General features: G+C 36.7%; 1 protein-coding gene across 1 annotated transcript in view; it reads left to right on the top strand.

Moving 5' to 3' along the window:
- Window positions 1-9,941, top strand: part of MED14 (mediator complex subunit 14) — an 85,913-nt gene extending 75,972 nt beyond the window's left edge. The window contains exons 27-31 of the mRNA XM_069065704.1: window positions 263-442; window positions 536-643; window positions 5,192-5,317; window positions 6,728-6,920; window positions 9,314-9,941. Coding sequence (XP_068921805.1) covers window positions 263-442; window positions 536-643; window positions 5,192-5,317; window positions 6,728-6,920; window positions 9,314-9,387 — 681 coding nt within the window. The 3' untranslated portion in view covers window positions 9,388-9,941. The remainder of the gene's footprint in view (window positions 1-262; window positions 443-535; window positions 644-5,191; window positions 5,318-6,727; window positions 6,921-9,313) is intronic.
- Window positions 9,942-16,484: the final 6,543 nt, after the last annotated feature.

The following is a 16,484-nucleotide window of genomic DNA, read 5'->3' as shown; positions in this document are numbered from 1 at the left end:
ATCATTGCAAATATTGTTTGGGATAAACAGTTGTATTTTAAAATAGTTATTTATTTGTGTCATTTTAGTCATAACTGTTCACATTTTCAAAATTGATATGTTAAAGTAGATTTGACTTTTTATAGACATTAGTAAAACTGCATATTAAGCTCCTTATTTTGCATATAGTTTTCTATTTCTGGCCTCTAGTCTCAATATTACTGAGTTCTCCTATAGTCTCCTGAATATGTTAATAATTATATAAATTGTTTTGATTTTGTAGCTACAGCTAATAAACTCCAATGAACCTGGAGTAATAATGTTTAAGACCGATGCCCTTAAGTGTAGAGTTGCTCTCAGCCCCAAGACCAATCAAACTCTTCAGCTAAAAGTAACACCTGAAAATGCAGGACAATGGAAACCAGATGAGCTTCAAGTTTTGGAGAAATTCTTTGAAACAAGAGTATGTACTTAGTTTTAAAAAATTAAGCATTTTAAAAAATGAAATGTTAAGTCATATCAGAATTAAAAATAATTGCGTCTTTTATTTCTTTAGGTTGCAGGACCGCCATTTAAAGCCAATACACTAATAGCCTTCACCAAGCTATTAGGCGCTCCTACACATATCCTCAGGGACTGTGTGCACATCATGAAACTAGAGCTGGTGAGTTGTAAGGAAAGAAGCAAGATCAGTTAGTGGTGATACTGAGCATACTACGTATATACATATACACATATATATGCAGATGTAGGTATAGGTATATAAGCAAAAGTGTGACTTGAAGAAAAGCAGTAAGTCTATTTTCTATTTCTGTGATTATTCTTCACTTACCTTTCTGCCTCTTTTCTTTTTTTTACCTAGAAGTATTTTATAGCTAAAAGTAGGAATGGGGAGGGGCAGCTAGGTGGCACAATGAATAGAGCACCAGCCCTGGAGTCAGGAGGACCTGAGTTCAAATCCTGCCTCAGACACACATAAAAAAGTAGCCTTGTGACCTTGGGCAAGTCACTTAAACTCAGTTGCCCTACCTTCCCCCTCCAAAAAGCTTAAAAAAAAAAAAGGAATGGGGATTATTTGGCAAAATTGCCTTATTATGAGCCTAGTTAGCTTATAACTTCATCAAGAGTTTGTGGGAGAACTGGCAGTGTTCTTTATGGTGAGGGAAGCAGGGTGCTGCAGTGGGAGGAAGACAGGCTTGGGAGAATATGGGTCCAAACCCCACCTCCAGTGCTTAATACCTTTCTGACTTAAGCACTTAACCTCCCTGAGCCTCAGTTTCCTTCTCTTTAAAATGGGAGATGTTGAGGTAAACCAGATGACCTTACCCTACTAGCTTTTATGTCTGTGATTCTAATTCAGTAAGGGATATCTTGAGGGAACAAATAGCCTTGTAGACTATTCATACCATTACATCATGAGTATTTTCTTCAGGAAGAGTTGAAAAGCAGTGTATGTATTGATGATTTAGCAACATCATAAAAAAGAAATAGACATCTTAAGGGATTGTAGCAGCAAGCACCCAAGCATCCCCAGGATGGCTGCTAGCACAGGTTCTTAGATCTGCTTTTCTAAAGGAAAGCAACTCAAAATGGGGTAACAATCTTGCTTTAATCAAATATATGTCATTTACCGAGTTTAGGGGAAAAAGGTCAGCACCCCAAACTTCAGAGAATACAAACAGAGGTTACAAGCAGACAAAAAAATACAGAGAAACAGAGCAACGGACAGGCCTCCAACTTCTCTGACCATTACATCCATACCTAGTCAGTTACCAGAGAGGGAAGCATCAATATCTGGGTTTTCAAAGCTGGGGGGCTCAATGGCTGCCCAGAGTCTCATCTGACCAAATCACATAACACTTCTCAAAGTGAGCCCCAAAACAAAATCTCACATCAGGGTATACATAGCCTTCTCCTGCCTCAGAGAATGTCACGACCCTCTTGACCCACTGCCCAATCACAGAGCACCAAGGTGTGGGCATTCCTGAAAACCAAGCCTCCTGCCACAGGCTCCAGGTGCACGTAAGCCTATAAAAGGGCCTAGGGGCAGGGAAGATCTTAAATTCCCATTCCCATAACAGAGATAGGAAACAGCTGGTTACATGACAGATGCAGCAGGCATCTCAAAATCAACCTGTGTATGGTCATTATTGACTAGTTAGAACAGAGGTAAAGTAAGGAAAAATAAAGATGAGAAGGCAATTAATGTAATTACAGCAGCTCCATTCTGATCTGTTTGACTTGATGGTTGACTTTGGGAAAAAATGGGAAATGAACAAAAAGAAAGTAGCTGATCGTTATCTTAGAGAAGTTGACTGATGCTGGTGACCAATGGCATTATAGTCATGGGGCTCAGGAGAGGAAACGTTTCATCTCTTTGCCAAGCAAAGAATCCAGGGGTAGCCCACACTTGTCATAGAAGCTTTTTTTGCAGAGTATTAGAAGGGAGATTGAGAGAAGATGACAGTGTCGCTTCTCCACACAGTAGAAGGCAATTGAGGAGGCAGTGAAGCTTCACAGATCTTGGTGTGAGGATTATTGAAGCAGCATCTGCAGAGAGTGCTCCTGGCTGAGACCACAGGGAAGATGGCAGCTCCGTTAGCAGGACTCCATGATTCAGGAATCGCTGCCTTTAAATTCTCAAATCTCCAGTAATGGATCAACATTATGAGGAAGTGACAGTGATGGTGCTTCACTGACCTTTGAACTTGCAGTCAAGAAAGCCGTAGTCAGGGTCTTTTTTTTGCCACTAGCTAACTCTGATTTCATGACTCCACTTCCCTGAACCTCAGCTTTCTGTTGACTGAGTCTTAACTCTGGTGCCAAGCACATAGTTGGCTCTTAAAGGTTGGTTGACAAGACATTTTGAATTACCTTTTGACTTTCACAATCTGTGACTAAATTAATGTGTGACACAATTTTAAAGACATTCAGGGATCTACTACTAAGAGCTCTAAGGGGATGACTGAAAGAATGGAAAAGATCACATAAATTTTTTTAGAGTGACCCAGAAGACAAAACTGGATCCATCTATCTACTTCAATTCAACAAACATTTATAAAGTGCTTACTATATACTTCCTCTTTTCTATAAAATCTAAGAATCTGCACATGAGAAGGGAATAAGGCAGCCCCTTTCTTATCAGTGATTTTTTGTAGCAAACTATATTTTTATGGCCACACTGAGAAGTATGAAAACATGAGTCCTACTATGCAATTTCTTTCTAAATTCAATGTGGTAAAACAGTATGAAGCTCACCTCAAAAAAAGTTTCTTCATTAACATATGGTTAAATTGTAGAATCGTGTGAAATGGCATATTTTAAACATAGTTATGGGTGATGTTTTGAGGAATTATTGTGTGACAGGTATGTAACTACAATGAGTTTTGTTCAGTGCACATGAGTATTGCCTAAATGTAGCAAAAAGCAGGCAAATACGTGCTCACTTAAAGTATTCAACAGTGTCACAGAAGATAACTTGCACAAAATTCATTTAAAAGGATTCCCTAGGTGTACCCATCAATTGGGGAATGGCCAAACAAATTATTTTATATGAATACAATAAAATACTGTTGAGGTATAAGAAATTATGAGAGTTCATTTCAGAGAAACCTAGGAAGACTTATGTGCTGATGCAGAGCAAAGTGAGAACGACTAAGGGAACAATTTATATTATAGCAACATTGTAAAAATGAACAGTTTTGAGATCAAAACTCTGATCAATGCAGTAATCAACCATATTTCCAGAGCGTGGATGATGATAAATGCTACCACCTTCTGACAGCAAAATGATGCAAGATAGACCTGCATTTTAGGACAGGGCCAGTATGTGCATTTGTTTTGCATGACTGTGTACTTGTTGCAAGTATATTTTGTTTTTCTTTTTTCCCAGGGGTGGGAGGAAAAAAAATAAATGTTTAATAATTGAAAAAAAATTTATTTTTAAAAAAGGATTCGTTATCAAATGCAAGGTTCTCTAAACATTTTTACATCTGATATTGTACTAAGCGCATTGATTGTCAGAATACTATTCTAACTGAAATCTACAGAAGAAAGTCATCAAACCATCCACATTGAATGAAAATGGAGATAGCCTACCCCATGACATTCTGATGGACAAACAGCCCATTTGGCTCCTCCATCAATGTGTATATTAATATTTTGGGTAGACACTACAGCTAGATAGTGAGCTGAGCCCAGAGTTAAATAAGATCTTATTTGTGAAATATTTGTGAAAGACCTTTGATTCAAGGTTCCATGTGGCAAAATCTTAATCTTAAATGTTTTGAATCACAATGGGATACTTGACATAAAGATAGGAAACAGAGGATAAGCCTGATCAGCATGCTGTAGGAATGTTGGTTATTGAAAAGCTTGAAAGAGGTAAATATATAACAAATTAAAGAAACTACCATTTAACACAGTATATAGAAAACTATGGCATGGGTGGCATAGGATGAAGAGATGATAATTAACTTAAATAATAGTTTAATAGACTGATGAATAATGGACCTCTGAGAATCCTGTTGAGGGTAAAAGTCCAATGAATAAGGTTAGACAAACCCACACTTCTAAGTTGGGTTCTTTGTTGGGGTAGATGGGATGGTGGTCTGACCATGCATGTCAGTTTATGTTGGTAAGGAAAAGCAATTTTCTTCTCCAGTGGAGTTTTGGGAAATCTTAGAGCAATTAACCATTGTTAAAATGTTCATGAACATGTTTCCTTTTTTTTTTTTGCTTTTTGGAGGGGGAAAGCAGGGCAATTGCCCAAAGTCACATAGTTAATGTTAAATGTCTGAGGCTGGATTTGAACTCAGTTCCTCCTGACTCCAGGGCTGGTGCTCTATTCACTGTGCCGCCTAACTGCCTCACATTCCTTTTTTGAGATAGTGATAAACACATCTTAAGTTGCCCTGACCAAGTTTTCAGACTAGTTGTTGGACCTCCTGATCAAGATGTACTGTTTAGTTGACTAGGGAAGTAATGTGGAGAAAAATGGAGTAGACAAGATAATTATATGTAAATCCATAATTAAGTTCTCAAATAAAAATTCATAAAAATATAGAAAATAACTGATATTTTTGTGATCTTGTAATAATGAATGTTTGAAGTAGTCTGAAAGATTAGAACATCTAATGCCAAATTGAGATACCGTACTAGAATACTATTTACATAGCCTTATCAGTTACTTTCTTTTTATTTCTAAATATAGTTCCCTGATCAAGCTACACAATTGAAATGGAATGTGCAGTTCTGTCTCACAATCCCTCCCAGTGCACCACCTATTGCACCTCCTGGGACACCAGCTGTAGTACTCAAATCCAAAATGCTGTTTTTTGTAAGTATTATTATATAACTGAATTAAAAGTGATTTAGAGGTAAATGAGGCATTTTTGTGGTGAAAATATCAGATTAAGTTTTTATGGTCAATATCAATATCGGATGAGGCTGCAGAAACTCCAGAATATGCATAACCATGACATTTGCTTGGAGATATCCTCCAGAAGGTAACCCAGTCCCTGACCCCAAATTAAGATCCTTTTATTATTATTATTATGTTTAACCTCACTTTGGGAACAGGGAGAAATTTGTCTTATTTTGAAATATTCAGACAATATATTTCATATTAGGTGGAGATCAGCATAAGATATATTGGTAGTTCGCTGATGACTTAATAAACTATGTGATGGAGTCATATTTTGATGTACAAAATAAAGAAACTGATTTTTAAAAAAGGTAATTAAGAGGTTACCCACTAAGACCTCATCCGATATTGATATTGACCATAAAGATGAAGAGGGTACCCACTAAGAGGGTTAGGGTTGCTTTGGAGACCCCAAAATACCAACACACCGGGTCCTGCCGAATGAATTCGACTCAAGTCTTCTTAGCCAAAGAAAAGTAAAATTTATTAAAAGTTCACTTGCTTTAGACACAGAGTAAGTCTGTGTTAGGTCATTCTGTGGCATTCTGTGGTGCTCTCATGTCCCTTATGTAAACAATCAGATATTGCTGAATTATAGGGCTAGTTTTCTGCACTTTGAAAGCTTGAATTTCATGTATCAGGTCCAAATTATTCAATTGAGAAGCTATATTTGATCCTCTATTTCCTTACTTTGACCTATTCAGTCTTTGCAATCTTGTGTCTCCATGACTGTACTGAAATAGCTTTCTAAAATCACAATCTTCTTATTTCCAAATCCCTCCCCTTTAATTACACTCTATTCCTTGCACATTCCCACCCTTCCCTTGGCTTCCTCATTTGTCATTTTTATGCATCATACACACACACATACACACTTTCACTTTTTTTTTAAATTTCCTAGTTTTTCCTCAAAACTTCTAGTCCTGTTTTTCCAGATGCCTCCTGGATAACTCCACCAGAATACCCTGGCAAATCAAGTAGTTTTACTTGTCTTAAAATTAGATTTTCAGCTATTGGAGAGCAGACACATCTTATATATCTTTGTATCCCCATTGCCTCTCAAAGAATGTTAGAATGGGCCAACAGCAATTAATAATTTTGCAACCAGGTATGGGGAAGAGGAAGGTCGAGTCTTGCAGTAGTTAATTTAGACATTACCTCTCTAAAGCAAATTTCCTTGGCAAGAAAGTAAAAAATTCAAGTTTACATACAGTATCTCAGTTCTACATATAGAGTAATAGCAACTTTTAAAAATTAAGACACTCTCTTTTACCTCATTAAATATTTTAATTCTTTGTTTTGTGTGTGTTGTATTGCCTACAGCTTCAGCTGACTCAGAAAACATCAGTACCTCCCCAGGAACCTGTTAGCATTATTGTTCCAATTATTTATGACATGGCTTCAGGTACAACACAACAGGCAGACATTCCCCGACAGCAGAATTCTTCTGTTGCTGCACCCATGATGGTTAGCAACATTCTAAAGAGGTTTGCAGAGATGAATCCGCCACGACAAGGTACATGACCAGTTAGATGGTATTTTGTTACGTGGGTCTTAAGATTCTGATGAGAAAGCGCCCTCCTCCTCACTTCTCTTTGTTGTGACCCCCTTAATGTCTGCTTTCACTTTATCTCCTTCCTCACTTGTTACTTTTGTTCATTTCTCTGCTGCCAAGATTTTACTTTTGTTCATGATTTAATAATGGGACTGTCCCCATTGCTACTACCAGAAAGTTATATGTATAGCACGTGTTGCCAGAGGACTGTAGTTAGGACAACAAAATTCTCCCTGGTTCTGCTTCCCCCAGCATTGATACTTGCTCTGTAACTCACAAAGTTGAAATGCATGTTTCTTTATCATATCTCATGGCTGATGAACAATATGAATAACAAATTAACAGAATTATCTTTAAAAGTTCTGTATATTCAAATGTTTTGTGAAGAATAAAAGCTGATACAACTAGCATCACCGCTGTATGGGCTTCTTATGTAAGTGTCAGGTTGGGTGCAAGTGAACATTTTCACCAAGTGCTCAGTGAAGCTCTCAAACCTAACATTTTCAAGGAAACCAGAATGTTATTAGATGTCAAACCCCTTTAATTTTTACTTTATATGGTAGCATGCAATTTAAAATTTTTGACTTTTCTGGCAGTGTTAAATTTTGTTTAAAAAAAATTTTTTTTAAATCAGAAGGGGGAAACTTTCCTCCATTTGGCTCATCTCAAAGAAGATTCTCTTTAATCTGAATAGGATAGCAATTTACAGTTTGAAATGAAGTGAAATTGTTCTCCAAAAAGATTTTATTCAATATATTTTTAGTTAAAGCTACTTATCAAAAAATTTCTAGGAGTAAGAATCATAGAAGAAATTATACTTTTTATTATTAGGGTTTTTTTTTCACGTGATGGAAAAATTGTGGTTTCCCATATTATGCATGCTCATGAGTAAGGGATTGAGAAAAGCTATTTTTTCATTTCAGAAGTAACCACAGTAGTTTCTTCTTACTTGTTAAGTTTTCATTGAATTAGAACTTATAAGAAGTACAGTAGCAGTAGGGAGGGTTATGCTTTATTTATTGCAATACTTCCTCAACTTTCATATTGCTATCTTCATTTCTTCCTTTGGCTTCTCACCTCTTTGGGCGAAAAGTAGAATTCTTCAAGAATCAAGGTTGAATGCTATCAGAGTCTTTGACCTAACAATTTTCATTTTTCACAGGCTGATGAATGGCATTACTATATTTTGTAGAATTTAAAATTATACTTACTTGGGAGGGTGGGGGTAATAATTTCAACCTGTATTAATTGAGCAAGCTTTTCCACCTAGAGTGATGACTTTTCAGTGAACTACAAAAAATTATACACTAGGAATCATGAAGAAAAATGGAAGATAGAAACATTTTTGGTGTTTAGAAATTGCTTGCATTATTCTGGAGGGGAATTATTTAAAATATAATTTAGTTTAACTTTCACATTCCAGTTTTCTTTATCTGGTTTTCCATTTCTATGGATTAAAGATTAAGTTAAAAGTAACCAAAAACCAGTGTCTTAGTAGTACAGTTAACCATATATAATCCTTGATTCCAATTTCTTCCAGGGTATTGTGTGTGGAAGTAGGACTATTCTGTATAAATAGCTGCACTCTGACTATTTGATTATCATATGTAACAGACCAAATTAAGATCTGGCAGTTTCTGATTTGTTTGGCCAGAGCAAGTCAGGGAGGGGGTGGGGGGAGGTGCACAAAAACATTAAACAACACATCCCAGCTTAAAAACATCTATTATTTTTGCATTTTTGGTTAAAATTCCTTCTCAGATGCTTTTGATGGGTATAACATTTTTCTTGAAGACATCTGTTTTGATACAAAGACTTCACTTAGTGGAGAATGTTTCTCTATCTTTAAAACTACTGTGACTGAGAAGGATGGCTATGTACCTGAAATTTTATTGAAAATCCTGGTGGATTTCCTAACCAATACTAATAGGCTTTTAATGAAAATTTTGTATCAAAACACATTGATGATGTAGGTAACGTATCAACACTTAAGATAAATAACCCTATTATTTGCTAGGTTCAAAGTATAAAAACAAGTACAGCCTTAAAACCTAACTTCTATTAATGCCTACTTGAGGCAAAGGTTTTACTATGCAAAATTTTCAGTGTAGATGGCATTCATTACTCAGTACCTTTATAAATTAAAACCCTAGGTGTCAATTGACTAGAAATTTCTTCCAAACCCCAAATATTGCCTTATAACTGATACCTATAATCTGGGCAATTAAAAATTAAGTTCCTTTAATTTTTCAATTTCTTATTACTTACAAGTTAAACACTCCCCCACCACCAGTTGTGTTAAGATCCTCTTTCCTATGTTGCGAATAGCTAATTAACATTTTTCTCTGTTACAGGTGAATGCACAATATTCCCAGCTGTTCGTGATTTAATGGCTAATCTTACACTGCCCCCTGGTGGGCGTCCATAGACACTATTGTTTTTAAACAAGGCTGAAAAATGAAACAAAACAACAAAAAAATATGAACTAAGCCTTCAGTTTAAAAAAGGAAAAGGACATTTTGACATGATTTGTTTTTTTTTTAAGAGATAAATATACTAAACTGGCAAAAAAAAAAACCACTTTCAGGGATGCACTTCTTTCATCAAAATGCGCATCAACCTTTTTGTACAGTGATCTTGTATAGTGTGTTTAAATGGGACACATTTCAAACTAGATTATATAGGTCAGTGTCAGCTTGCCAGTAATAGATTTAATATTCTGTTTTATACTACAAAAATTATGAAAAATGCCAAACTTGTTTATTTAATTGTTTTCTTATGTTTTGGGTGTAATAGTCCTTTTTTTTTTTTTTTAAAGGCAGGTCTGTCATTTTGAATACTGTAAAACTGTGATAAACTTTATATTGAAGCTGTATTTTAATATGACCGCTTTGAATCCTTACATGAAAATGTTCTGGGGATTTGTTATAAACATATCCCAAGGAAGCAATATTTAATAAAACTAGGTTAAAAAAAGAATAATAGTACTAATGTGTGTGTATAAACTCTATATAAACTCAGTTCCTCCCGTGACCTTTAACTTGGTGGGAGCATTCATTTGCAATAATATTTGACTGAAACTTGACTACAAATACTTGATTTTGTATACTTTGGAATTGAGCCAGTTTCCTTTTCTTTGAACCTTCATGGCTTCTTGTAGTTTATCTTCACCAAATCGTGGCTCTTTTTTGTAGGGCTTGAGTGGGTAGAACACATATTGTGAGTGCTACATATGGCCATGGTTTATAAGTATTACAGTAATATTTTTCATCCATTGAGAAAATGGAAAATTTCCCATTGGATAAAAGTAGTTCACAAGATATTTTGCCATGGCATCAGAGATACTCTATTTCTAAAATCAAGAAATAGCATTAAGATGTTGCAGCCTTGGAAGTAATTTCCTTTATTTCACTGAGACAGCCCCCTCTTGAATTCATTTGTGCTCCTGCCATGATATGGTAGCCTAATAGACATTTACTTTTTTGACAAACTTGGGAATTTATCAGAAAGGACGGAGAACTTCTGGTGATTTGATATAGGGAAAATTTAGAAATGGTATTATGCTGAGTTAACTAATCAACATAAGATCTTCCTGTATATTTTTTAATAATTTGTCTAATTCTGTTTTTTAAGTTACATAGGTTGATTGGGCTTCCATCGCTACTAAATACCCAAATTCCAGCATGCTACCTGTTGTGACTTACATTTCATGAAAAATATAGTTCCCATCAGTTTCTTCTCACTCTTTTTGATCTCCATTAAGTTCTGAATCAGATTCAAGACCTTTCCTTTGTCTTTCTTCTAAGGCTTCTTTTACTTTCGCCTCCTGATATTGCTGTGCTTCTCACCCAACCTTGAGGCTATTATGGAACCTTCTCCTGGTGACTTATATTTTCCTTTATTTAATTCTTCTTTTAACTTCATTTTCCTTCGGTTTTCTCTCATCTTTAAAATGGTGGTAACATCAGTTTGAGGATGCAGGATACCAACATTGGATTAATTCTGTTCTCTTGGGTTTAATCTTACATATACATTTCCATGGGCACAAAAAGGTTTGCTTTTTAAATTTTTTTTAATTTTGTGACTTCTAGAACAGTATTATTTTTACTATTTTGAGTACTTTCATAAAAATGTTATTTTTCCTTTTAAATATGTGACTTTAAAAGGCCATAGATCATTCTTAAATGTGATGTTACCATATCTATATGCCATGGTTTTTTTTTACAGTGCAGCAATCTGATTATATAGTATAAATCAAAGGACAATTTACTTCACAAAAGTTTCCTTTACAGTAAAACTTTGCAGGAATTCATCTCTTCCAGTGAGGGATACTTATAAAATAAAAGTTCATGAATTTAGGCATGTAAATTCTGTGATGAGGAAATGCAGGGTGTCCTGAGTTTTTTGCTGCTGCTGAGTGACAGGACAGGAGTGGCAGCAGCCAGCATGGGCTTTCCTGGTGGTAGATAGATATCAGGGGTGGTGAATGCCTTCAGCCTTAATTCACATTCCCTTACGATACAATTTTAATGCTGTCTAATACTGAACAAAAATGGTACCACAAATTTTAGAGAATCTTAATGTTTCTCTTATGTACTTATTTTTGCTGAAGATGCTTTGGGCAATAGCCTGGGTTTTTTTAGGTGTGTAATAACTTCCTTGAAGTGAAATTTAAATATCTCATAACTAAAATGTTATTGCATTTTAAAAATATCTGTTAAAATTCTAGGATTGGTTTTAATATTTTAAGAAACAATTATGAGAGACCTTTAAATAATAGAGGCTGATTTGATAGTTCCTGAGCCAAATAAAGGCATAAATATAAATATTTGCTACACAGCCATTTAAAATTTTTTCTGATTGTATAAATTTTTAGTATTCATCACATTTGGCATTTAAAGTAATGCAGTTAAAAGCAGTAGCAAGGAGATTGTAGTAATAGAAAATGCATGTTCCATGAATATAGTTTCATAATGGAACCTTGCTCACATCATATATCAAACAGATGTAGAATGAAAAATTACCTTAGGGGCCATCTAGTAGGAAACTGAGGCACAGAAAGGTGGAATGACTTACCAGAAGCCATATACAGGTAAGTGGCAGAGGTGAAATTTAACCAGGGCCTCTGACTCCAAATCCATTACTCTTTCAACCATATACACTGAAGCCCTCTTTATAAAGGCTGGCATTAATACTTTACTTAATATAGATTCATCAATTTATCATTTATACTTTCATCAGTACAGTTATGCTAGAGGTGAAGAATGACTATTTTAATTGTGTATATGTGCGTAAATTATATTAACATAATATTGGCTATATCAGTGCTAATAAAAATAAGTGGGACTAGCCTGAGGATAGTTATCAGGATCAAATTGTATAACCTACATGAAGTTCTCTGTAAACCTAAAAAGTTCTTTATATATACATCAGCTATAATGTGTCTATACAAAAGACTTGAGATTACCAACAGTGAGTTTCCCTTTCACTGTTCAAGTGCTACAAATAGAAGACGTTATTGGAATCCAGTGTTACACATAGCAAGAGAGAAACTGTAAATTATGTAAGGGGTTTTATGGCTAGTTGGCCAAAGAGCAGATTAACACAACTATTACAGTAGTCAAGGCACAGTTGTGAGACTGTAACAACTTAGTTTTTTCCTGGGCTGTGCTTGATTTGATATTTTCTGAGAATTCAAGGACCTTTCACCAGAAAAAGGAGCTAGCATAGTATGAAGCCTTGCTATGTAGTTGGAGTGAAAAAAAAGAAACAAAAGCCCGCAACATTTTGTTACATTTTTAAGCACCTGTGGTATTCTTGGTATGATCTATCAATATGAAAACTATAAAGAAAGTCTGTGTCCAAAATGATCGTGGAACAGAATGGAAAAATAGATAGCAAAACTGAAAATTGTTTTCTATGAATGCCTCTCCCCCATGCTCCAAGATCCCCCACCCGTTTTCATTTGGCAGTGGAGAAGGAAGGGGCTGTGTGCACAGGTTTCCTGTGAAAATACTCCGAATGGATTCAGTGTGCGGTGTGCAGTGGATAGAGTGTCAGAGCTGGAATTAGGAGATGAGTCTTCCTGAGTTCATATCTGGGCCTATGACCCTGGGAAAGTCACTTCACCCTGTTTGCCTCAGTTTCCTTATCTGTTAGGTGAGCTGGAGAAGAAAATGGCAAACCCCTCCTTATCTTTGCCAAGAAAATCCCAAATAGGGTCACTAAGAGACACAATTGGAAAACAGCTGAACAACAAAGTCAAGGGTCTGTGGGCAGTGATATTCCTAGAAGTTTTCTGTGACATGCCTCTGCACCACCCAGTTGGTTTAAAAAATTTGTAAAAATGTCTAGACTAGGAAAACCACACAAAAAAATTTAGCTCAATATATGTGTCTGTTCAGAGATAAGAGATAATGACCACCCCCCCCCCCCAAAAAAAAAAAAAACTTCTGGACAGTCTTAGGTCCTTCAGAGCCATCTTACTATTTTAGACACAATTTTAATGAGCTTGATTACTGACTGGAGTCCCACGATAATTAGAAGGGAAGTCCCCACCCCCAAGATACTGATAGCCTGATAATAAGTAAAAAGTCGAAAATTTCTTTGTTTTTTAAGAAGAGACCTGGGACCACTTAGTATTGCTAAGGATGAGGAAAACTGCCACTTTCCTCAGCAGCCCAGGAAGAAGTCATGGAGAGAAACTATTGAGTTTCACATGTACAAGTTACCAAGCTGGTTGCCTTCACGGAGCTGAAATATCTACTATGTGCAAGGCATTCTGTCCTAAAGGAGCTTAGATTCTAATAGATACATTAAACACAAGTAATACTGGGTAATATAATGGGGGGGGGGGGAGAGAAAGCAGTAAAAAAAAAAAAAATCCTTCAGAAGGATGTGCCACTGGAGCTAAGCCTTGAAGGAAGCTAAGGATTCTAGGAAATGAAGAGGGAGGGGTCCAGACCAAATCCAGACTCTGAGAAGGCACCTCAAGAGGAGGTGAAATTCAGAGTTTGGGGACCAGGCAGTAGGTGGTATGAAAGTTTGTGAAAGGATAATATAGAATAAAGCTGGATTAGAGCCAGAGCTTTAAATGCCAATCAGAGGATTTTATCCCAGAGCTACTTGAGGTTTTTGAGCAGGGAAGTGGTATGGCCAGAACTGTGTCTTAGGACAGTTATTTTGATGGTTATGCTGCATATGGACTGAAGAAGAAAGACTGAAAGAATTATTGGCAAGGGTAGGTTAGAGTGGGAGAGCATTAAAATAGCATCAGTGAGAAGGACTGAAGCTAATGTCCACACACTAGAGGACAGATTTGAGAAGAAAGAAGTGGCAAGACTTGGTAACTAACCAGAAGTGGAGGGTGATGGGGTGTCAACAGAAACAGGAAAGTTGAGGGGCAGGTTTAGGAGAAAGAGTATGAGTTCCATTTAGAACATGTTTTGGATGCCAACACGACACCCACGTAGAGGTGTCCAGAAGACAAGTGGTACTGTGTAACTGGCAGTCTGAAAGGATGGAGCTGGGGACATACGTTTGGAAGTCACCTGCAGCCGTAATTGAAACAGTAGATACTAATGAGATTACCAAGAGAAAAAAACTTACAGGGATAAATCTTGAGAATAGGACATTGATGGTTGGTCCAGCAGGGCCTATTTAGGGCCTACTGAGACTAGGATTAGGTGGAGAGGAATGAGGTAGGGAATGGATTGAAGGCATAGGCAAAAATAGAGGGGGAAGCACATGACTTATAAAGAGAAAAACCAGTTGTCTGGAATGGAGCCAGTAAACTGTAAGCACCAACAAGTTAGATGAGAAAATGTTTCCCCGATACATTGTATACTGCCCGGTCTCACAGAGGACACAGATCCTAACTTCTTGCTAATGTAACTTCATTACAAATTTACTGTGATCTCAGCATACTGAAGGTCAAGCAACCCCAAACTGCTTTACTTTTTTTGAGTCTTTGTATCTTTATAGTTACACATTTCTTTCCCATATGATTTGCATTTTGCAGCTCTTGGTGTATAGGCCTCTACAATGTCCTCTCCCTCCTTTGCTTCTGATTTGGTATAAACTTAAAAAACAGGTAATTAATCCTATTAACAGTGTGTGATAAATACAAGCTCTAAATGAAGGAACTGCCCTGAGTGAAAATACACGTGCTTTACTGCAAGGTCTTTGTGACATTTAAAGGCAATGTGGTATACAGAAACCTAGTCAAAAGAAATGTTAATGAAGTGCCCCTTAAAGTCCATGTCACCTTGGGCAAGTCACAAACCAAGCTCAGAATCAGACTTGTAGTAGAGAGCATTTAGTCAAATCCTCTCCTTTTACAGATAACATTTTACCTTAGGGTGCTTTTCCGACTTTCCTTATCTACAAAATGGGGATATATTTGTGCTATTTCCCAAATGAACAAATGAGCTCATGTAGAAAGTGCTAGGGTATAGGTAACATGAAAGTCTAACAAAGCAGCTGCCCCCAAGTGGCTTGGGGGCCCTTCCAGGTTCTTGATTTTCTCTCCCACAAATGAAGCATTACTATATCCAGTGAGAAGATTTTAAGGTATTAGCAGAAGTGTTGACAGAAAGAAGCTATTAGAGCAATCACTGAAGTGAAGGAAGTGGTTTGAGATGCTGAACTGGAGATTGGAGCTCTAAGGTATGGGTGTGACTTGGCTATGTTGACAGAAGGCAGTGGGCATTACAAACCAAATAGCATTTTTGTATCATTAATACAATTGGTACCTAATTGTCCTCTGCCATAGGAAATTACCCAGGAAAATACATGGAAAATCTTCAAATCAGTATTTATTAAGGGCTTATGAGTCAAGCCCTGGGCTAGGTGCTGGAGATAAAAATGAAACATTCATTTCAAACTAAAGCCTTTTTAAGCCACACTTATCTAGAGGCTGTAGACGCCTCATCCCCAAGGTTCTTTCACCAAAACCGTTCGTTTATGGTACAGTCATTTCCGACTCTGTGACCCCATTGGGGTTTTCTTGGCAAAGATACTGGAGTGGTTGGCCATTTCCTTCTCCAGTTCATTTTTACAGATGATGAACTGGGGCAAACTTGCCCAGGGTTACATAGCTATTAAGTGTTTAAGGCCAGATTTGAACTCAGGAGGAAGTCTAACAAGCCCAGCACTGTCCATTCCATCATCTAGCTGCCCCAAACCATCCCAAAGGTGATGCTAATGTTGAAATCCGCAATGCCAAATCACAGGGTAAGTGAGTAGCGTATGTTTTTTGTTGAGATTGGGGACAGTGGAATATAGCACAAACTCGAAATGTCTGGTTTTGCTTTAATTGCTTCCCCCAATCCCCTACCTCTTAATCTTTATCTCTGGAGAAGGGAGGAGATAATGGATATATTTGTAAACCACGGTAAAGTTAAAAACAAAAGAAAAATCTTCCGCGGAACAAAGGTAACAAAACAAAGAAAAGATTTAAGAAAAAAAAAAAAGCCCAACGGACTTTTCCCACAGTGGCTGGGCTGAGCATGGCACCAGAGCAGC

This window comes from Petaurus breviceps, unplaced genomic scaffold (genome assembly GCF_028583685.1).
Source record: "Petaurus breviceps papuanus isolate PSGF00001 unplaced genomic scaffold, PetGlider_PUasm1.0 90700, whole genome shotgun sequence".
NCBI lineage: Eukaryota > Metazoa > Chordata > Mammalia > Diprotodontia > Petauridae > Petaurus > Petaurus breviceps.
Note: the sequence above shows the minus strand (reverse complement) of the source record. Positions and strands in the feature narration are given on the sequence as shown.